The 21718-nt window shown below is 41.6% G+C and overlaps 2 protein-coding genes across 5 annotated transcripts; one reads left to right on the forward strand and one right to left on the reverse strand.

The window, feature by feature from the left end:
* Positions 1 to 276: 276 nt before the first annotated feature.
* On the reverse strand, positions 277 to 6189 carry TSACC (TSSK6 activating cochaperone). Of its 4 annotated transcripts, none has more exons than XM_031689124.2 (4): positions 6050 to 6189; positions 5141 to 5200; positions 1591 to 1713; positions 277 to 507 (listed from the first exon to the last, which is right to left on the reverse strand). In XM_031689124.2, the coding sequence occupies exons 2-4, from the start codon at positions 5175 to 5177 to the stop codon at positions 290 to 292; spliced, it is 378 nt and encodes a 125-aa protein (XP_031544984.1). In that variant the 5' UTR covers positions 5178 to 5200; positions 6050 to 6189; the 3' UTR covers positions 277 to 289. The 4 variants fall into 4 exon arrangements, with proteins under 4 accessions (XP_031544984.1, XP_072802468.1, XP_072802467.1 ...); XM_072946367.1 differs by lacking the exon at positions 6050 to 6189 and adding an exon at positions 5985 to 6005; XM_072946366.1 differs by lacking the exon at positions 6050 to 6189 and adding an exon at positions 5847 to 5913.
* Positions 6190 to 6343: 154 nt separating this feature from the next.
* Positions 6344 to 18616, forward strand: CCT3 (chaperonin containing TCP1 subunit 3). The gene is made up of 14 exons (XM_006214605.3): positions 6344 to 6500; positions 8388 to 8449; positions 9133 to 9183; positions 9273 to 9335; positions 10081 to 10177; positions 12288 to 12405; positions 13045 to 13231; positions 13947 to 14096; positions 15028 to 15160; positions 15342 to 15423; positions 16485 to 16665; positions 17300 to 17545; positions 17814 to 17945; positions 18294 to 18616. Exons 1-14 carry the CDS (start codon positions 6470 to 6472, stop codon positions 18396 to 18398), a joined length of 1638 nt encoding a protein of 545 aa, XP_006214667.1. The 5' UTR covers positions 6344 to 6469; the 3' UTR covers positions 18399 to 18616.
* Positions 18617 to 21718: the final 3102 nt, after the last annotated feature.

The following is a 21718-nucleotide window of genomic DNA, read 5'->3' on the forward strand; positions in this document are numbered from 1 at the left end:
CAGCAAGATTCTGTGGTTGGTCCAGTTGTATCCTACTAACCACCTTCGCTCAACTCCATTCCCCCTTAGAGTACTACCAAAAATTACAATTATCTGTCTTATCTGTCCTGTAAGATAATAGAAACCCCCAAACTGTCTCTTCTGTAATATGTACCCCCAAGTGCCTTGTACAGTGCTTTGCACTCAGTGAGCACTTATAATGAGCTTGTGAACTTGTAGAATGTATATGCCCAGATTCCGCCAAGGGTTTAAAGAGGGGGAAACATACACAGTAACTTTGTTCCACAATTCATTTACTGAATTGGGGCAGGTGATTTAACAACAGATTGCGAGATAAGGCTGGGAGAGAAGAGTTCTTGCTTTCCCTCCCAGGAGTCAGTTGTGTCATGGATGCTTGTAAATTTTCCAAAATAGCCATCTGTTGTTGGGCAAGCTGGGTCTGAAGCTGGAGATTGGCATACATACGTTCTAGGAGTCCTAGGCATTCCTTGGGCTTGTGGTCAGTTCCTGAAGGAAGAGCAGTGGAGGTGCAAAGGGGACAAAAGAAAGATTTTATAAATGGACAGAGGTGGTAAGGGAGCTAATAAGATGACTCCTCTAATCTTTCTGGGCACAGTTCAACCCAGATGCACCTTTGCTCAGCTGTCACCTTCTCCACGAAGCCTATCTGGCCACCCTAATTTAATTTGAAACCAATCACTGGAACTTATTACCCCTCCCTTGCTTTATATTCCCGTTAGTATTTATGATTATTTGGCACATTTTGCAATTACTTATTTAATTGTTGGCTAATCCCGCCTTCTGGAATGTAAGCTCCAGAAGATAGGGATTTTTGTCTGGTTTGTTCACTGCTGTATCCACAGCACCTAGAAGAGTGCCTGGTGTGTTAAGTTCAACAAATATTCAATGAGTGAATGAAATGATCTGGGAGTGAGGCCTAACTTCCCTTTCAAGAGCTCAGGGGACGCCTCAGCCTTCTTTCACTCTTATCTGATATAGTAAGTTCTTAGCAGGGACCTGAAGTTCTTCCTGTTGTCTAACTGCATCAGCCCAATTTTTGTTCTACTGTTTTCAACTACATGATACACAGACAGCTCTTAGTTAACCTTGGTAGTTATTTACCCATTGTTTGTGTATTTTTTTGGTCTTGACTTCTTTGTTAAACTCTGAGGTCTTCAAAAACAGGAGTCATGACAGTCTAGTCCCCTGTTTGGCTCCCCAATGGTATGCTAAATATCCACTGATAGCCCCATAGGAGGATGAATAACTAAAATTCAAAGAAACTGAGTTAATAGTTACTATTTCCTTGCCTGGCCACTTTTTAACTAACATTATCAGCAAGCAATAAAGTTTCCATTTCATTCTGCCTCATCTAATAAAGGTGCTGATAAGCAAGGAAACAATACAAATTGGTAGAATCAGGAAGAAAATAAAATCAGTAGAACTGAATAATCAGCAAGCCACCAGTGGAAAATCTACAGGTGGCTTGACCCAGAGTTGGCACCAGATCAAGACAAAGCTCCAGCCACTTCCTCCATGCATCCTCTTCCCTTGCTGAGACCATCTGGGAAATCCACCCTGCATCCGTACCTGAGGGCAGCTTTGTTGCCTGGACATTCAGGAAAGTGGCTGGTGGGGAACTTGCTTGAAGATCAATAAAGCTGGGAGAGGGTTTGGCTCGACAAAGAGGCACAGCATTACCTTCCCCTTTGGCTGGAACAAAATCGGAGGCAACTAAGTCAGAGCTCATTCTGACAAGGACAACTTTTCTGATTAGATCCCTGCATCTGGTCTATGAATGCAGGTGCCAACGCCCTGCCCTGAATATCTTCAAAGAAAGGTATATAAGACAAAAAAGGGACCACAGTCAGACTAAGGGAAATCAAGCAGGGACGGGATAAGCCAAAGCCTACCTTGCTTTCATTGTACAAATTCTTATTGACATGCGCTACATGCCCACTACTGTGCTAGATGCCAGAGCTGCACAAGACATCTAAACATGGTTTCTTCGGTGCTGAGTATCTAGTTAGGGAGACAAATCAGACACTGATGAAATGGTGATATAATTGGACACAATGAGTCTGACACTCTGGAGTGCAAATAAGTCCTTTTATCTTTTAGCTATACTAAGATGGGATTAACATATAAAAATGAAGGTTTTTGAAAAGAGGGGAAAGATCAGTATGAGTACAGTAGTCAGAGAAGACTCCAGGCAGGCAGAGGATGTTTACTGGAGCTTGAAAACAGGAAGCTTTTGATAAATAGAAAAGATATTTCAGGTGGGAGAAAAAAGGATAGCATGAGCAAAGCAAGGAAGCAAGAATATGGCTGGAATGACGAGGAGCCCCAGGAAACCGGCCAGAATTAGGGTAGGAAGAGCGGGAAGGCAGGATGGGCCATGGAAGACCTTTTCCAGAAGCCAATCTGAGACTTTAGCCTTTCTCTTGAATACAGTGGAAAGCCACTGAGTCTTTTATGATTAGGAACTATGATTTAAAAATTTATTTTAATTAATCTATAGGGATTAAAATGAGCTGGATGTGGAACTTCTTAACAGGGAAAACAGATTACCTTTGGGAAAAAATAGTCAAGTTAGAAGAAAATTTGATTTGTAGGGAAAAGATGGCGAGTCTGATAGGAGACATGTTATTTTTGTCTACTGCCCAGGAACTCTTCCTCTGGGAAACTACTCTTTCCCTAGATTCCAGGCCTTACTGGTGGGGCTGCATCAGACCCTTCTCCCCAACAGAAATAGGCATGTGACCCAATGCAGGCCAATCATGGTATCCTGTCCCCCTTGGCAACTATGATTGATTCAAGGGATAAGCACTGAGGCAAGTTGGGCCAATCATTCCCTGGAACCAACACATGGATTCTGCGTCAAAGCCTGCTTTCTTCTGATTTGCTGTGCTAGGAAGACGTAAAGTTGGAGCCAATGAAAGCGACCGAATTTGACCAGCATTCCATGAGAAGCAGATACAAGCAAGAGATTACAGACGAGAGAGTGTAGGAGAGAGAGGAATAGATGGACAGATACCTCCGGTTCCAGTCCCTGTGGCCCTGGTGTTTGCATCTCTTCTTCCGATTCTGTGTATTCCTCAGCAACCCTCCCAACTGCACGAGCCTCTGAATTTCCTTGTTACCCAGAGGAATCTGAGTTGGGGCAATTAACATAAATCATGTCTGGGACATATTGGATTTGAGGAGAAACTAGGTAGTCCAAACAGAAACGCCTTGAAAAACAGCCAGAGAGATGGCCCTGTGTTCAGGTGAAAGGTCAAACTGCCAGGCCAGCCATGAAAAGGTGATGAAGGAGCTGCAAAAATAAATGAGCCCTCTGACGTCAAAAACTATGAGAGAAAACTGGACCTTTGGGGAACCCTTCCTCGGGAGTTTAGAAGGTGAAAAGGGAGTAGAAAAGTAGACAGAGAAGCAATGGATGGAAAGGCCGAGTAGCTGGGACCATGAAAGAATTCAAGGGCTTGGGACAGTGGGGAGTCCATAATTCACTGTCAAAATGAGATCAGAAAGGATAGAAAAGTTGGGTGGGGGTACAACTCAGTGGTAGAGTCCATGTTTAACATGCACAAGGCCCTGGATTCAATCCCTAGTACCTCCAGTTAAAAAAAAAAAAGGAGAGAAAAATTGAGTTCATTCATTCATACATATATGAGGTAGCTAAGTGCCTGCACTGTCTCAGCCACTGAGGCTACCACAGTGAGTAAAACAGACTTGGTTGTTATTCTCACAGAACTGAAAGTACTGCAGTGTAGTCAGTAAGCGATCAAGCAAGCACGTTCCTACACCCCGTAAGTGCTAGAAGAGCAGCTAACCTAATCTGTGGGGCTGGGGAATGTGGTCAGAGGAAGTGACCTGGTCCCAACTGGGATCTGAAGGATGAAGACAGGGTCTCTTCATAAAAAACAAGCCTGGGGGCAAAGATGTGACAAGTAGGTTGTATGAAGGAAGAAGTCTTATTCCTGTTCTTTACTCAATGCCAAGAGGAAGAAGGCTCATATATGGGTGCCAGGCTAAGGTGCTTTCTGTCTGGAAAGGCACCTAACCTGTGAAAATTCAAATCTGTTTTATTCCCTGACAGTTATTCTTGATGAGGGAAATTTGGGGTTTTTTTGCATTGGGTTTGTGGTTTTTTTCTAAGCCTACTGGAGGTCTTCCATCTTCTCCATGCTCCTGCCCCAGAGTCATCAACAATCATTTAATGGCTCATGCAGTGTGGTAAGAAGCCAGAAGCTGAAACTCAGGCCTCAAGATTCTTCTCACCATTTGCAAAACTCGTGAACTTCCATGCAAATGCACTTCTAAATAATACGAGCCCTTCCCAGGTGTATGAAGATGCATTTTCCACTGGGTTGTAAGGTTTGAAGAATATTTTACACACAATCCATACTAAAGGAACCATATTATGACTAGACAATATATAACAGAGGATGAGGTTGGAAGCAGCAAAAGGAAGCAGAACAGAGAAAATATTAAAAATGCTTTACACACATCTTCTACATTTCTCATGATGACCCTAAGGAGTAGGTAGCTTTATCTCCATTTTTTTGAGAAAATTTAAGTTAGAAAATTTGCTAGATTCCACAATTAGTATGTGGCAGTGCTGGAATTAAATCCAGGCTTATCAACTCCAAAGTCATGCTCTTTACCACTGCACAATATATTCTGTGATAAGAGCTAGTCCATTTATGTTCAAATTATGACAGAGCAGGCCTCTCAGATAAAATAATCTACTCCTCCCACAGTTATGTGAATAGGCTCTGGAGTCAGATGGTCTCAGGCACTTTCCTGGCCACCAGTGGGACTATACCACTCAAAGTGAGTATCTGTTCACTCCAGTCAACAGTATGTCTTCCAAGTCTTAAGAGGACATACAAAGGAAGAATAATATATTCACCCACATATAACTACTGAGCATCTATTATTTAATAGATTCAGTTGTAAGCACTGGGAATACAGGAATGTTCCCATTTAGTGGGAAATACAGAACAAATACAAATACTTTCCAATTAACTAAGTAACAGGAATAAACATACATACAACTAGCTTCATTTTCCCCAAAGCAGAGCAGTTAAGGAAACCTGATTTTTAAGGGAGAGGAAGCAGGGCCTCTGACACACACCTCTTCTGTTAGTAGGATGATTAGAATGCTGCGCCATCTGAACACCAACAGGTGTGGTGCCTGGGAAAGAATCATAGCATCACATGATCAACAACCCACGCTATTATTTCCCTACTAACAATTTCATAAGTTCTCTCCAGCAGATCTCAGGCTTTTCCAATTTGGGGACGAAAAAGTGTCAAAGGGGATATCCTATTTAAGGTCAAATGTAAGTAACTGTTCTTGAATTGTTCGTATTCTCATGGTCCCATCATTATTTTGGAAAAAGTTGTTTCTATTAGTATTGCATCCTTTTTTCTGGCAAAATAGTACTTTAACCATGTCTAAACCTTAAAAATCTCCTACAAACCGGCAAATTCTCCGTTTTCTCTCCTCGTTTTAAATTTCTGCTGTGTTAGCCCTTTTCCTGTCCTGTACGGTAATTTAAAAACTCTGACTCCTCAACATCTCTAATGGATCAGCAAGCACAGTGGATGAGGAGGGCAGGGGAGGGAATGGGCGTGGAAAAAGAAAATCTGAGAGCACTACAGGAAATACTTGAGAAAATGTTTTAGCAAGGGTAACTCGGGAAAAAGTAAGCCATCAACCTCCGGTACCGCTCACAGCCTCAGCAGAAAGCATTTGCTTAAGAAACGAAAGGTCCAAGCACAGCAGCGAGTCAGAGGCAATAAACCACAACTCCCAGCGTGCCCAAAAAGACAGTTACCGCCCAGCCCGGCCCGATCGGACTACAACTCCCATTTCACCCCGCGTCAAACCGGTCAGGTCTTCCCTCAACCGCCGGTTGAAGTCCCGCCCCTCTATTCCTTCCCGTTGCTAAGGCTGGAACGAAAACTGTGGATACCGTCAAGCCTTTCTTGACCTTCGCGGCCCAAGAGGAGCCGAGACACAGTAGTTTAGTGATCTCACCTGCGGTGTTAATCGAAAGCCTCACACCCAGCACCCACCCTCGTAGTTGACACACATGCGCAGTGGCGTGCCGGCCAACTGCCGGAACTTTGGCGCTTGCGCTGAGGTTCGCGCCGCACGCGGCCGGGAGCGGCCACCCTATTGCGCAAGCGCCTGTGCCCTCGCCTTTCCACGATCGTGCTCTCTCTATCTAGCTTGCCCTGCCGTTCTTGCGTAGAGGGCGGGGCTAAGGATGTTAATTGGCCTGTTTTCGTGTCGGTCAGTGAGATGGGTGCGGTGATTGGTGGCGACCCGGAGGGTAGCGGGTTTAGGTGTAAGCCGTGAGAGGCAGCGTTTTCTGGGCTTCTCTCTGATTCTCTCTCTCCAGAAGGTTCTGCCGGTTCCCCCAGCTCTGGGTACCCGGCTCTGCATCGCGCCGCCATGATGGGCCACCGTCCGGTGCTCGTGCTTAGTGAGTTGTGGGAAAGCCGGGGAAGGGACCCTCTTTTCGCCCCTACCTTCCCGCACTTTACCGCCCTGCCCTAGCCTATTCCTGCCCTGGGCCAGTCACTGAGCCTTCCAGTCGTTCATTTCGGAGGATTCTGCTCCCGCTTTCTTCTCTTCCCGTAACCCATTCTCCTGTCTTCACAGACGCAAACTCACCTTCCTGTCGCCGAGCCTCTTGTCTTTTCCGGCACTGGCCTCGGGAAGATGCTTACCACTCGGCTTTCCGTTCTTCACCCGCAACCCCCGCCCCTGCACCCTTCCTGGAGCGATTTTAAGCGTGTAGCTGAATGAATCAATGGTTTTTTTGTTTGGCCTAGCTTTATAACCTTAATCCATTCCTTATTAGCGGTGTGGCCTCGTCCAAATTGCTTGATTGGAACGTTTCCGTATTTATTATTGGAGTTAAGTGTATTTCCTATTTGTGAGGGATTATGAGGCTTAAATGAGTTAAGTGGGTGAAACTTCAAAAGAGGGTCTGGACAAACAGCGAGTAGTATCCTTGGTCACTTTTCTTTTCAGTAACGGCCCACTTGAATTTCCTTTCAGCAATCCCTGTTCCTGAAGTAACCTTATGTCCCTCATCGGTTTGTCTGAGATGTAATTACTCCCTCGGTGTCTCCTCCGTCGTTATCTTTCCCACTTACCAACGGAGTTTTCCCAGATTTCTTAACTGGTTGTCTTTACCTTTCGGGAACATCTCAGATTTCTTACTAATGAGTCCCATTTCTGTTGTCTTCTGGTTTGTTTCCATTCTGTGTAACTTCTGTACCTCATCTTCAAGAGCACCTGAGAGGGCTTTGTCCCTCCCTTACCATTCTGTACACAGAATGCTGTTCAGAGATTTTACCTATTTTCTCTATACGTGAAAAATAATTTTTCAGAAAAAAATTCAATTAACCCAGAAAAAAAAACCTATTCTTTCTGATTAATCCATCAGAAAGGTCCATTCAGGAAGTTACCACTGCCTGAAATAGGACTCAAAATCCTCAGAGTTGTGAGCTTTCAGATTTGATGGGACTGGATTGAAACATTTACAGCAAATTGTAGGGAAAGTATAATTTGGAGAAGGGAGTGAAATGAACATTATATTGGTTCAATTATAACCATTGGTTTGTCTCCCAGGGAGTAGGCCCTGGGCTGAGTGGTGCATTGTGAGCCCTTTTGAGGTCCAGGTCCGCATCCCTGGCATTAGTGGCTATAACCGATTAGGCTTCCTATTAAAATATGTAGTCAGCTTTTACTGATGGTAAATGAGTTACTGAGGCATTCTGGTTATATCCAAGCATGGAGTGACGATCTTGCAAACCAAGACGCTTTTGAGTGTGTGTTCTCATTCCACAGAACACTGGGGGATTCGGGGAGCTCTATCAGTAACCATGCTGGGACTGTCAGTATGATTCCCCATTTCCAAGTATGAGAATACGCACCCCCAAACTCTCCCTTTTTATATAAAGCAGTAATTGATGCTTTTTTAGGATCACCAGTGCTTTGAGAATCTGATGGATGTCAGGTTATGAATCCTCACTGTAAATATGTGACTGGTTTGAGGGAAAGTGATGATCAGGATACCAAAGTTGAAGTTTTATAGATTGTTTCTTAGTATTCCAAGGGTTGATGTAAATAAAGAAGTAGCCATAAGTACGTACATTTACTGTTTTAACAGTTTTTTGAGGCAGTCAACTAGACTAAAAATAAGCTGCACGTATTTAAAGAGTACAATTTGATAAGCTTTGGTCGACGTATCCATCTGTGAATCCTGGGTGTGTTTTTATTTTGCCAAGATTGAGAAATAAGTAGCTTACATACAATGTGGCAATCCTGGGCTGTTGGCTTTTGTTTTTATCTATTTTAGGCCAGAACACAAAGCGTGAATCTGGAAGAAAAGTTCAGTCTGGAAACATCAATGCCGCCAAGGTAGCATATCTTTTAAGTTGTTTTTAGTAGTTTGCCTCTGTGGTATTTCTGAATTTGCAATTTGGCAGAGGAAAATTTGACTTCCCTTTCTTCAGGACATTTCCTTCTTGGTGGTATGGAGAAGGAAGCCTTCCATCTCTGAGCTAGGCCTAGTGGTCTTCTCACGTTAACTTGTACATATTCTGTTGCCGTATATTGTTCTATAATAATTGTATTGTGTCTGTCATACTAGACTGAGTTACTTGAAGGGAAAAACTATATTAATTCCCTTTTGTATTCCTAGTATTCGCTGTAGGTCCTAGATAGGTATTCAGTAAATATCTTTCAAATGAAAGAATGAACTAGCCCTAGATCTAATTTAGCATAGTGTGGAGGCCACTGTCATGATAAGAAATACTAAGGTGTGGACTTTCCCAGTACTGCTGGGAAACTTAAGCTTTGGGAGGCATGTCCCCCTTTTTTTTTTTCTTGTGAAAAGTTATTTCTTTCCTCATCCAAAAGACATTCCCAAAGGGGAAAAACAACAGAATCTAGCCACATGGCATGCTACATTTAAAGTGGTTGCCAACTGTATTTTAGAAGTGTCTGTTAAAACACTGGCTTTGTGGGTTAGTCATGCTACTTCTCCTAATACACTCACCATCTGATTTGTGCTTACATGTCTTATATTTTCTTTCCGATAGACTATTGCAGATATCATCCGAACATGTTTGGGACCCAAGTCCATGATGAAGGTAGGCTTATCTCTTACTGAAACTTTGATTACAGATTTTCCCTTTCTGTTTTTGGGGACATTTAAGTGTAACTTTTGCTTTTGTCGTAGATGCTTTTGGACCCAATGGGAGGCATTGTGATGACCAATGATGGCAATGCCATTCTTCGAGAGGTATGACTTCATTTTGCCTTCTAACATTTCATAAAGAACCCTTAAAGAGATAATGTAAGTAATTAGTTTCTTTGGGCTGCTGTAGCAAATTACCACAAACTGGGTGACTTGAAACAACAAAAACTTATTCTTATGGGCTGAAGCCTGGCAGTCCAAAAATCAAGGTGTCAGCAGTGCCATGCTCCTTCTAAAGGCTCTGGGGAAGAATTCTTCCTTTTTTATCTTCTGATGGTTGACCACGATCCTCGGCTTTCCTTGGCTTATAAATTCTCCTTCTCAGTTGTCATATGGCATTCTCCTGTGTGTCTCATAAGGATTTAGGGCCTACCCTAATTACCCCATGACTTCATCTTAACTTGATTACATCCGCAAAGACCCTGTTTCTAAATACAGTCACATTCACAGTTTTCAGGGCGTGGGACTCAATATGTCCTTTCAGAGGACACAGTTCAACCACAACAGTGGTGCTCCTAGTAAATAAGTTGAAAGATACTGTTCTGTTTTCAAGAAACTTTAATAGTTAAGTTGTCATAATGCATTTTTCCCCCAAAAGAAAGAGACTTGGAAAGGTGGTTTACTTAGATAATTTGCAGGGCCACTTTTAATCTTTCTAGCTGTGGTAAAACAGTAAAAGAAAAGTGAGTTAAGTGTGGCAGCAGGAAGCTCAAGAGTTAGGACCAAGCAGAATGGGTTAAGAGGTCTTTGAGTAGTGTTGATTCAACGGCAATCACATTTTTCTTTTCAGATTCAAGTGCAGCATCCAGCAGCCAAGTCCATGATTGAAATTAGCCGGACGCAGGATGAAGAGGTTGGAGATGGGACCACTTCAGTAATTATTCTTGGTAAGAGGACAGTGGGAGGTTGATAGGGAAAATTGGATTGAAAGGCTAAGATTTTTGCCAGAAATAATGTCTGTGTCATATTTTAAGATGAAAATTTTCACCAGTTCACTAATTACAAATATTTAAATAACTTGTTGCTAATTTTCTATGCATTCTCTCCAACTGAGTAAAAAATAGTTCATCATAGTTTAGGATAAGCATTGCAAATCTGGTTGAATAAAAACAGTCTGTTCTAGTTATTCACAATAGGTTATGTAAGTCACTACAAACACTGAATTACCAAATACCAAAACATCACTCCTTGGGAAAGTACAGGGTTAGGTTCCTTAGAACCTCTGGTCACATACTTATCAACTCATACATACATACCTTATTTTATGTTTTGTTTGACACCTTATTTGATATATATTGTTGATTCATTAACATTGAACTCATGGCCAATAGCACTATAGCTTATGTTGAAATAAAGGTTATCTAATAAGTTATTTTCTTTATAAGGCACATCACAGCCTTCTTGCACTTAGGAAAACTAGATAGTACTTTAGGGCTACATTTAGGCCTTTTTAAACAGTTAAATCACCAACAAAATGCACAAAAATGTGGAAAACATGCCACTAAATGTACCACATAAAGGACAGTTGTCTACAGGATGAGAGCTGAAACAAGACAGAGCATTACCTTTTTCAGTCTCACCTGGGAATGTATGTGCTGGGTAGCTTAAATTTTTTATCTCTGCACATGTCTGTGAATGACCATGAAAGTGCAGCAGACAGTGATTTTGAGGTTATAAATTTTAGTGAGTAGCCAAATAGACAAATACTGAATCTTTAAAACGAGTCTTGGCTATGTAAGTTTAAATAGCTAATCTTTCTACTTCCTGTAGGATCATAAAAGATCACTTTTGAAAATTCAGCATATTGCCTTTGTTGTATAAAGTTTAAGTTGATTATGAAGTTTTTATAATAGCATTCATTTTTCAAGGAATCTGTAGCAACATGTTTTTAAGAATTGAGAAAAAAATTAGAGGATGCCAATTTATAGTGTTGGCCCACATGCCTAAAAAGAGTCTTTACAACAAAATTATTCATAATATGAACTTTTTCAAAGGTAATATTTTAAAATTATTTTTAGAATGCCTTTGTAGTAGTCCATTTTGAAAATGGTGAGTTGCATGGAAATTGGCTTGAGTTGCTACCAGCTAATCACATCTTCAGATCCAATCCTTTTGTGGCTTCAGAATTAATTACATATGGCTAGTTCTGTACTTTGAAGAGAAACTTAGGATGAAAGAGGGAGGTAAGACTTCATATGCTTTCTCACTTTTTTGGATAGAAGATGAGCTTTAGATTATCAGGCAGAATTTTCTAGCTGGTAATCCAAGTTGAATCTCCTGGGAGGTATTAGTTAGGTTAAGTATCCATGAGTTAAGTGTCTTAGAGGTAGCTTTTAAAAAAACAAAACTTGACCATTCCTAAAGATACCTTCCTTCTATGTTACTATTCTTTAACAAGGCATAGCCTTTTCTAAGTTAACTTAACTAGAGCATCTTTTTAAATATTTGATTATCTTTCTTTTAGAGACTAGCTTTTGTGTGTATCTATGTATTGCTCTGTGTGTGTGTGTTTGTATTAGAAAGTAGGACAGCTTTTAAAAGAAGATTTTACCAGTAATCCCTCTTCAGAGGGTAAATTTTTACGGATTTTCTTCCAGGTATAAAGTTTTGTGTGTTTTTTGTTTTTAGTACCAGCAGTTTGACTACACCCTGGGTGTTGAAGTAATAATGAGCAAGTCAGATTTCTTTTGTGTATTTTTCTGTTTCAGAGTCTTTGGGAAAATGTTTATTTTTTGTTTAGAAAACTGGTAACTTTTTAGTTAGATCACAAAAATAAACTCTAGGCTCAATCTTTGATCATTTAAAATATATCTTATGAGGCTGTTTTCTTTCTGAATTGGCTTGTACAAAGGATAAAATTTCGAATAGTATTGGCATATTTTTGGGGAGAAAAAACTACTTTAGAAAAAAACAGGTATTTTTAGAAGCATAATAAAGTTACTTTGATATCCAGCTAGGTACTTGTCATAATGTTATGGTATATGTATCCTTTTCCAGCGGGGGAGATGCTGTCTGTGGCTGAGCACTTTCTAGAGCAGCAGATGCACCCAACAGTGGTGATCAGTGCTTACCGCAAGGCATTGGACGATATGATCAGCACCCTTAAGAAAATAAGGTATTTGGGGGTGGGGACCAAAAGTGGGTAGTGTCAAATATGGGAGGCCTGGAACACTGCTCTGTTATTGGGTGGCAAAAGAAGGCCAGGCACATCACACACAGTAGTTTACAGCCTGGTGTTGTTTTGTGAGAAGGAGAAACAAAGAGGAGCACACAATGAAGGGAAGGACAAGAGAGATAAATAAAAATTTTTGGAAAACGGCAAAGGATATAAAGCAGGCAAATAAAAGGAGCTCGGTTCAGTTCTTCAAAATATATTTTGGTTACAGTCTGCTAGTTTCCACGTTAGACACTGCCATGGGAAATGTGTAGTAAGTAAAATAGAGCTGCCCTCCGAAGTTTTAGATTCTGGTTCTATTTTTAGAGAAATAAATTAAGGAGTTAGATAATTAGTTACTCAGGACTTACATTAAAATACCCTACCATCACGTATGATCACAGCTAATTCAGTCAGTACCCTAACGTGCTGTGAAGGATGGTAGCCAGCAGTTTTCCATTAAAATCAAAAGGACTGGGAACTAGATTCCCCTAGTTCTGCCTATTGGCCCACTGGTCTGGTCATTAGGATATAGATGAAGGATTTCCTTAAATATCCAAGATCCCTCTGAGCATATTACTCATTTTCTCTTTTCTCCAGTACTCCTGTCGACACCAGTAATCGAGATATGATGCTGAACATCATCAACAGCTCCATTACTACCAAAGTACTCAGTCGGTGGTCTTCTTTAGCTTGCAACATTGCCCTGGATGCTGTCAAAACTGTACAGTTTGAAGAGAACGGTCGGAAAGAGATTGACATCAAGAAATACGCGAGAGTGGAAAAGGTAAACTCTTCAAGTATGTGATTTGGAGACAAATTATTTCCTAGCATGAGTCATTGCACTGCACTTCTGGAGGAAATTAGTTTAAATCAGAGCAAGATACCTTTATTGTTAGAACCAGGAAGAAGAATATTTGCTAACCTGGAAAACAAAAATTTGAAAAAGAGGGTACCAAGGAAGTATCTAAAATAATTGTTAGCTTCACTCCCTACATAAGGTTTATAGGGGCAAGAAAAGGGCTTATTGTTGTGTCCACATTTGTGTATTTGCATGCATATTAGCCGCTTGGTCAGAAAATAAACAAGGGCTCTACAGCATAGTGCTAAGAAGCTCCAGGAAAGCTTTCTCCATCTCTACTAATTTAAAATTTAAAAGTAGCATTAATAGCTTGTGGCCACTAGATGGCGCCCTATGCCTAAACTTCGGAATTTTAGGAAGTAGAAGGGAAATTCAGAAAGTAGAAGTCTGCGCCCTTTTAAATCTTTGTCAATTACTGAATTTCTCTGAGTCTCAGCTGGCTTTTAAATTGTGTCTTGTGGTCTAAGACTGATGTGCTCCCTAGGGGAAAAGAAATATGATTGCAAATGTAGTTTTTGAGGTTCATGGAAAAAAGATACTTTAGAAACTAAGTGGTGGTCATTTGGGAAAGATGAATGTCTGGGACGGGAATTGAGAAACTGTCTCTTGGGTTGTGGATTAAAGTGGATCTTTTGCTCAGATACCTGGGGGCATCATTGAAGACTCGTGTGTCTTACGCGGGGTCATGATTAATAAGGATGTGACCCATCCACGAATGCGGCGCTATATCAAGAACCCTCGCATCGTGCTGCTGGATTCTTCTCTGGAATACAAAAAAGGAGAAAGCCAGGTAAGTTTCTTGGCTCTATTCCTTAAAGATGTGAGAATCTGTTACTGTGGATAAGGGAAATAAAAGATGTTTATTACATGCCTACTCTGTGATCATTACGTGTAATCTCTGATTCTTACAACCCTTGAGAGTAGATGATACTGACTTTCATTTTACAGAGGAGGGATCTACAACTCAGGGAAGTGAGGTTTATTGCTTGAGGAACATAGCTGCTATTGGCCAGATCAGGATTTGAACCCAGCTTAGTGTGGCTTCGATTCCACACACACTATCATGCCACTTTTCCTAATGCATCAGTAGGACATAGAGTAGGAGTTAATTGAGCTTTGAGGTGCCAAAGAAGAATTTCCAGAGGGCAGGAAGCTCAGAAGGCTGTCACCTTTGGATAAAACAATTGAAGCTTATCAAACAAAGGTTGGGAATAAGAATCAGTTTATTAAGGAGGAGAGTGTACCTTAGCGGTAGAGAATGTGCTTGGCATGCACAAGGTCCTGGGTTCAATCCCTAGTACCTCCACTGGAAAAAAATAATAAATAAACATAAGTAAATAAAACTTAATCCCTGCACCCACCAAAAAAAAAAGTCAAAACGAAAAATCAATTTATTGTTGGAAAGAATTAATACCCTGAATTACCAAGCACACTGATAGATCAGAGGTAGCATTGAACTGAGTGGCTAGAGACCTTAGCCAGACTCTCCACTAATTGCATTATGACCTTGCTTTCCAGTTGCTCTATAATTAAATGGAGTTAAAATAATGATTGCTAGAGCTAAACTGGCTTATTGAGGTATGGGGCCATGGATTATTCTAATTCATGCTTTCTAGGATACATGAGAGGCTGAGGGGAGGGAACGTAGTAGTTGGAATGACCCTGAAGAGCTTCATCAGTCCAAAATTTTTAATTCAGAGTGACTTTTCTTCACTGCACAGACTGACATCGAAATCACGCGAGAGGAAGACTTTACTCGAATCCTCCAGATGGAAGAAGAGTACATTCAGCAGCTCTGTGAGGACATTATCCTGCTGAAGCCGGACGTGGTTATCACAGAAAAGGGCATCTCAGGTAGGACTCTAGTCATTTTTCCAGACTACTATTGAAGTAGAAGAGGGTAGGTGTTTTTTTGTCCTCCCACATTGGCATAGACTGATCATAATGAACATGTGATGGTTAGGGCACATTGAGGATAAAACCAGTTCAGAACCCAGGGTTTCTGGCTTCCAGCTTGACACTTCTACTCTTTCAGATTTAGCTCAGCACTACCTCATGCGGGCCAATATCACAGCCATCCGCAGAGTCCGGAAGACAGACAATAATCGCATTGCTAGGTGAGTAAGCCAGGTAAAAATAAGATTCTTCCTATGTGTTTCTGTTTTGGAGCTTCATAATGTAGTCATTGTTACCTGGAAAAGTTTAATATAGGGTACAGTCAAATCAGTTACAGGTGGAGTTAACCTGGGTTTAGCTGTCTGCCCTCTTCAGAAGTCCTCTGTGTAGAGTAACAATTATTTACTGCATGAGTCTCTTCTAAACTGCTCCTAACGAGTAGTGACAGCTTATGGTTAGACATCTGTGGTCACTACCTTGATACAGGGGTCCATTATGGAGTAGTCTGTTTTAACTAGCTCAGTATAGCAGAACCAACAGTTAACTTGATTGGATCCTCAGCTGCTGTTAATGCAACTTTAGATTGCATTAACTACTTCTGCAGGTGTATCTATGTTCATATACCTTCCATTTTTTAATATTTTTTCAAGTAGTAGATATACCCTAATACCACATAATATGTGATAGATCCAAATTGAACCTTATGCTTGCTCTGAAATGGCAGCGGGCGTAAATGCATACACTTAGTTGACTCTACATGCCCATATGGGGGGGAAAAGAGTGACAAGTAACGAATTAGTCATACATTTATTAAAATTGGGTCAGATACATACTTACACTCCTTCTTGCTTGACCTTTTCATTGTCTTTAGTACAGTCTTTTTATTTATCTTGAGACCTAACTGGGAGTATAGGATGAATTTTGTCTAGAAATGACCACTGTGGGGTATATACATGTTAGATATGCATAAGAACTCATTTATCCAAATCTTAGGGTTCCCTAAATACACTTTGAATTAAACTGCATCTGGTTAATAGTAGTTGTCTTAGACAAGCACAATTTCATTTATAAAGCCATATTTAAGGAAATTTCACCTATGTATTTGGAAATCTATTTCACCAGGCAGCCAAGACCTCTCGAGTTAGGTAGAAATGTTACTAGCGACCCACTTTGCCCTTGCCCTTATCCCCTGACACAGACCCTAGGGACTAGGAAGATAAGTAAAAGTATCTGAAATCATCTGGTCTGTTTCCTGTCCTGCTCCTCCCCGTCTAATCAATAGAGCCTGTGGGGCCCGGATAGTCAGCCGACCAGAGGAACTGAGAGAAGATGATGTTGGAACAGGAGCAGGCCTATTGGAAATCAAGAAAATTGGAGACGAGTACTTCACATTCATCACTGAGTGCAAAGATCCTAAGGCCTGCACCATTCTCCTCCGAGGGGCCAGCAAAGAGATTCTCTCAGTGAGTCAGCCTTGGAAATGTGACTGAATGATCTAAGTCTTTCCATCTTTAATTGTGGTTTAAAAATTTAAAAACATGAAATTTACCAACTTAACCATTTTTAAGTGTATAATTCAGCAGTGTTAAGGGTATTCACATTCTCATGTAACAAATCTTCAGAACTTTATCTCCAAAAACTGACACTGTACCCATTGAACAAGGACTCATCATTTCCCAATTTCCTAGCAACCACCGCTTCCTTATTTTTCAAGTTGAAATTACGAATATTATGTTTTTTCCCCTCAGTGAAGTTAAGTTAACATATCAAAGGCACATAGCTAGAAAGTAGAGTTTCCACTACACCATGCAGCCTCCTAGAGTACACAGTTAGACAGGACATAGAAGGGTATTGCCCTGAAACACAGTGACAAAGGCCTGGATGGATACAGAGTGACACCTCATTCCCTGGCCTTCTTGCAGTTATAGTTAATGTGGTTTTCCAGGATAAATAGCGTCTTCCCTGCCCAAAAGGTTCAAAGGACCTTTCTTAGTGGCCCTCTTTGCGGTTTAGCAACTTTGCAGTCAGGAAGTCCTTTGGTGCCTCTGATTTGCTTCTGAGTCATCAAACTGGTTTTATACTGTTTGCTTTCCCAAGGAAGTAGAACGCAACCTCCAGGATGCCATGCAAGTGTGCCGCAACGTTCTCCTGGACCCTCAGCTGGTGCCAGGGGGTGGAGCTTCTGAGATGGCTGTGGCTCATGCCTTGACAGAAAAATCTAAGGCCATGACTGGTGTGGAACAATGGCCATATCGGGCTGTTGCCCAGGCCCTAGAGGTCATCCCTCGTACACTTATCCAGAACTGTGGGGCCAGCACCATCCGTCTACTTACCTCCCTTCGGGTGAGTTCCTTTCCAAGCTGTTCTCTTGATGGGGTAGAGAAAGCTGTGTTTGGCCTGAGGATGATTTGTGTCTCTTTCCAGGTTATCCTTGCACTTTGTACCCTTAAAATTCTTCATTCTTAATTTTTGACTTGTTTGCTGTCTTTGCCATTTCCCCTATTCCCTACCTTCTCAATCCAGTATATTTGATTTTTACCTAATGGTCTCTGTCAACTTACTTATTCCTAGTATTTTCCCCTTTAACTATTTATGCTTGTTTCAACTACAGGCCAAGCACACCCAGGAGAATTGTGAGACCTGGGGTGTAAATGGTGAGACAGGTACTTTGGTGGACATGAAAGAACTGGGCATCTGGGAACCATTGGCTGTAAAGCTACAAACATATAAGACAGCAGTGGAGGTGAGGCACTATAAGACATATGCTTTGCTGTTTATTTCCAGATAACCAGAAGATAGCGTGTTTGGCCCAGTCTTAAGGAGAAGGGGGTATAGAAGGCAGGGTATTCCCCAAAAGATCTCTCAAGGAATTCCCTCCCCCTACTTCTCTTTAGCTCATTTAAAAAGCAAGGCACCAGCACAAGCTGCATCCCTTGCTTAGGGAGAACTACATTTTACTTTCAAGACTCTCAAAGGGTAGATTTCAGATAAAATGGTAATTATGTAGGAGGAGCTAGGTGATACGTCTAAAAGAAAACAAGTGTCCTTCCTTTCTTTCCTGACCGCTTTGGGGCTGTGGTTTTTCTCCTAGACTGCGGTTCTACTGCTGCGGATTGATGACATCGTCTCAGGCCACAAAAAGAAGGGTGATGACCAGAGCCGACAAGGCGGGGCTCCTGATGCTGGCCAGGAGTGAGCGGTGGGCAAGGCGACCTCGACACAGAGTCTCCCCCTCCCCTGAGCCAGACTGCCAGGGACACTGTGGATGTCTTTGTTTGGAAGGGATCAGATTGAGGGGCAGCCCCAGTCCCTTTCTGTCCCAGCTCAGTTTGCAAAAGGCACTAACATGTAATTCTTCTCTATTGTAAGCGTTCCATTTAGTTTGCTTCCGATGATTAAATCTAAGTCATTTGAGACAGTTGTTATGTGTTTTTCAACCTTGGGTCATCTCTCTGCCTCCTGGCAAGGAGGGAGGAAGCAAAAATCCTTCCTGGGAAGGAAGAATGATGGGAATGAGGTCATTAAATATCTTTGCCTTCTTCAGGGGGTATTCTTCAGATTTCTCAGTAGATACTGATTGGGAAGACTCTAAGAGTTCAAAGAATGATACTGTAAGGCTTAAGGAAGCACCACTTTGCATTCATCACCCAAAGAACAGGAGGAGCCTGTCCCAACCATGGGTGCTCCTCATATGTGGCTTTGTATAGATCAACACCCAGTAAGTGCTAGGGTTCAGGCATTTATCCCAAAGAACATAGAACATCTACATCTACTTTATTTTTGTATAGAATCCTTCCTATCATACCTGGAATTCTTTTTCTCTGCCCTCTTCCAGTGTTCTTCCTGATTCTTATCTGTTCTGGCTAGCTGGCTTACTATCCCGCCATGCTTGTGTCGCTGTAGGACCTCTGCTTTCCCTGTTAGAAACAAAAGATTTAAAGCTATTTGTGCTTTGTTTTGGTCTTATCAAGGCAGAAAACCTTTTAGTGGCCTAGAAATACTGGAGGCTAGGTGGGGCCAACCTTTGATTTCTTCAGAGTCCTTCCTCTTGGCTACTAGGCCTTCCACTGTCCCCTTTATCCTTATGACTCATGCAGTCACCCTTTATCTCCCTGACCACAGGACTTACTAAGCTGAATCTTGGGTAGACTAATGGTAGCTGGCATACAGTGCCTGTTGTGTAACAGAATACGTTCTGGGTACTTCGCATGTGTTAGTTAATCAAGAACCCTATAAGATAGGTAATAACCCCATTTTATGATGGGGAATCTAAAACATAAAGTGGTTGGTTCAAGGATCAGAAAGCTGGTAAATGGCAGACCTGGGATTCCGCTGCAGGCAGCCTGGCTCTGGAAGCCGAGTGCTGACAGCGCTGCTCCTGGAACTGAGCTGCGCTGTGGGAAGGGCCTCTGCAGACTCTGCTCTTACTCTGTCTACCTAATACTTAGCTTCCTGCTTAACCGAGTCTTAAGTCCTCGGCTTCTCTTCCACGAGGAGCTCTGGAATAAGCCTACCTACCTTTTGCTGAAATCCCTGCCTCTTTAGTTACAGTATTAATTCCTTCAACTTTTAAGGCCTTAGAGAAAGATAATGGATTAATTCTCAAGTAAATAAAAAGATCTTGGAAAAACTGCAAGACCTGAGAGATTATGAGGGGGAAGAGTATCCTCCCATTTGTTCCTTACATTTTTCTAGGTCCATTCTGGTTTCAGCTCTAACAGTTAAGCACTTTGGTAACTGTACATAGTAGTCTTCTCTGCTGTCATCAGTGCCTCTTTTTTCTTTAAGCCCCTATAGTGTCTCTTGAACCTATAGAAATTCTTCCTGGCACATTAGATCAGTCAGTACTCTTCAGTCTAGCTTTCAAAGCCCCTTTGTGCTGTTCAAAGCCTAAATTTAACATAGTGATTAAAAGCATCCAATTTGTTGCCTTGCATGAGCCCTAAGTGATTCCATGAACACAATTTTGCTGCCATTTTGACTTTGCTCATGGTCCTTCCTGTCAGGTTTCTAGATTCAGCTAAATCCTTTCCCCCACCCAGCCCAATGACAGTATTTGGAGGGGGGAGACTTGAATTCTTGTTTACTCAAATCTGTACTCAGCCAAGACCCTTGTTTATATTTTCCCTTGTCAGCTCTCAGAGTTGGAACTCAAAGGGTGCAAGTAGTTTTTTTCTGAAGAAAAAAATAAGTTTTTAAGGAAACAAGTTTATCTTAGCGTAGCCATTTGGATCCTTCATTTATTACAGCAAAATGAATTACATGCAACTGAAAGATTTAAATACAAGAAAGTGGAACCGTAAGAGTAGTAGAAGAAAACATGAGATTTAAAAATACCAGAGTGGAGAAAAATAGGGTAACTACATAGATTTGCACTGCAAAAGACAAATGAGGGAGGGAGGATGTTTGCAACAATACATGAGTACTTTCCTTAAACTTGGAACTTGGCAGTCAAGAAGACCGCCTCAGAAAAATAGGCAAAGAGTATAAATAGCTTCAGAGAAGCAAAAACAAATGACTAAAACAAAGAAATGCTTAACCTTGTTCCAGGGAAATGTAATTAAGTTTGGTAAACACTTGCCGGGATGTGGGAGAAATGAGTCCCCGAACATGGTGTGTCAATTGATGAACCTCAGAGGGCAGTTTGACCATCAGTTCTGCCCCTGGGTGTTTATCCTGTAGATTTGGTTACAAATGTGTATGAAATGTGGTACACACAGGGCTATTCCTCTCAGTGTTGTTTGCCGTGGCAAAGTGTTGCAAACTATCAAGGTTCTGGCTAAATATATCCAGGGAATACCCCCCCCCCCCCGCTATGAAATACTATGGAGAATGAGACTGTTCCAAATGCATTAATGGAGAACAGTCCCCAAAATATAAGTGAAAAAGCGAACTGCAGAACAGTGGATGCCATTATATGGTATTTTATATATATAATGTACTGTGTGTATGTATATATATTTGAGTGTGCTTAGACTATTTTAGGAAGGACATGTAAGAAACTGATAGTAATGTTATCACAAGGAAGGACCCAGATTGCAGGGGAAAAGGGGTGATACCCTTTGGTACCTTCTGAGTTTTATACCATATGCATTAACAGGAAAGGAACAAATCTGACTCCATATTAGATCTGTTCCTTTGGCTTTAATCCTGTGCCCTGTTGTCTAGGCTTAGTCTTGCTAGTTCTGCACTCACGTAAAGATAAATTGCAGAATAGAGAATAACATTTGTTTTGTTGGAGGTTTTGTAGGAGCACCATGAGCTGGCCCACGTGGACAGCTGCAGGAGCAAAGAATCCTACACCAAGAAGTTTGCAACAACCAACCACACCCCCTCCCCTGTTTTTTTGTATAAAAGAAGCCTGTGTGCTGACTGGAGGAGGAGGATTCTCCAAGACATTAGCTTGTCATCCTCTCAGTCTGCCAGCTTTCCGAATAAAGTCCCTATTCCTTGCCCCAACACCTCGTCTCCTGATTTAATGGCCTGTCGTGCGGTGAGCAGAACAAGTCTGGACTC

The sequence above is a fragment of the Vicugna pacos genome, chromosome 21 (genome assembly GCF_048564905.1).
Source record: "Vicugna pacos chromosome 21, VicPac4, whole genome shotgun sequence".
Lineage (NCBI taxonomy): Eukaryota > Metazoa > Chordata > Mammalia > Artiodactyla > Camelidae > Vicugna > Vicugna pacos.

Coding starts and splice junctions, on each gene's coding strand:
- CCT3 (XM_006214605.3), top strand. CDS start 6,470: ATGATGGGCCACCGTCCGGTGCTCGTGCTTA. Junction 13,232..13,946: donor AATACGCGAGAGTGGAAAAG/GTAAACTCTTCA, acceptor TCTTTTGCTCAG/ATACCTGGGGGCATCATTGA. Junction 15,424..16,484: donor GACAATAATCGCATTGCTAG/GTGAGTAAGCCA, acceptor TCTAATCAATAG/AGCCTGTGGGGCCCGGATAG.
- TSACC (XM_031689124.2), bottom strand. CDS start 5,177: ATGGCGCAGCATTCTAATCATCCTACTAACAGAAGAG. Junction 1,714..5,140: donor TCATCCTACTAACAGAAGAG/GTGTGTGTCAGA, acceptor ATTTTGTTCCAG/CCAAAGGGGAAGGTAATGCT. Junction 508..1,590: donor GGCAACAAAGCTGCCCTCAG/GTACGGATGCAG, acceptor CTCTTCCTTCAG/GAACTGACCACAAGCCCAAG.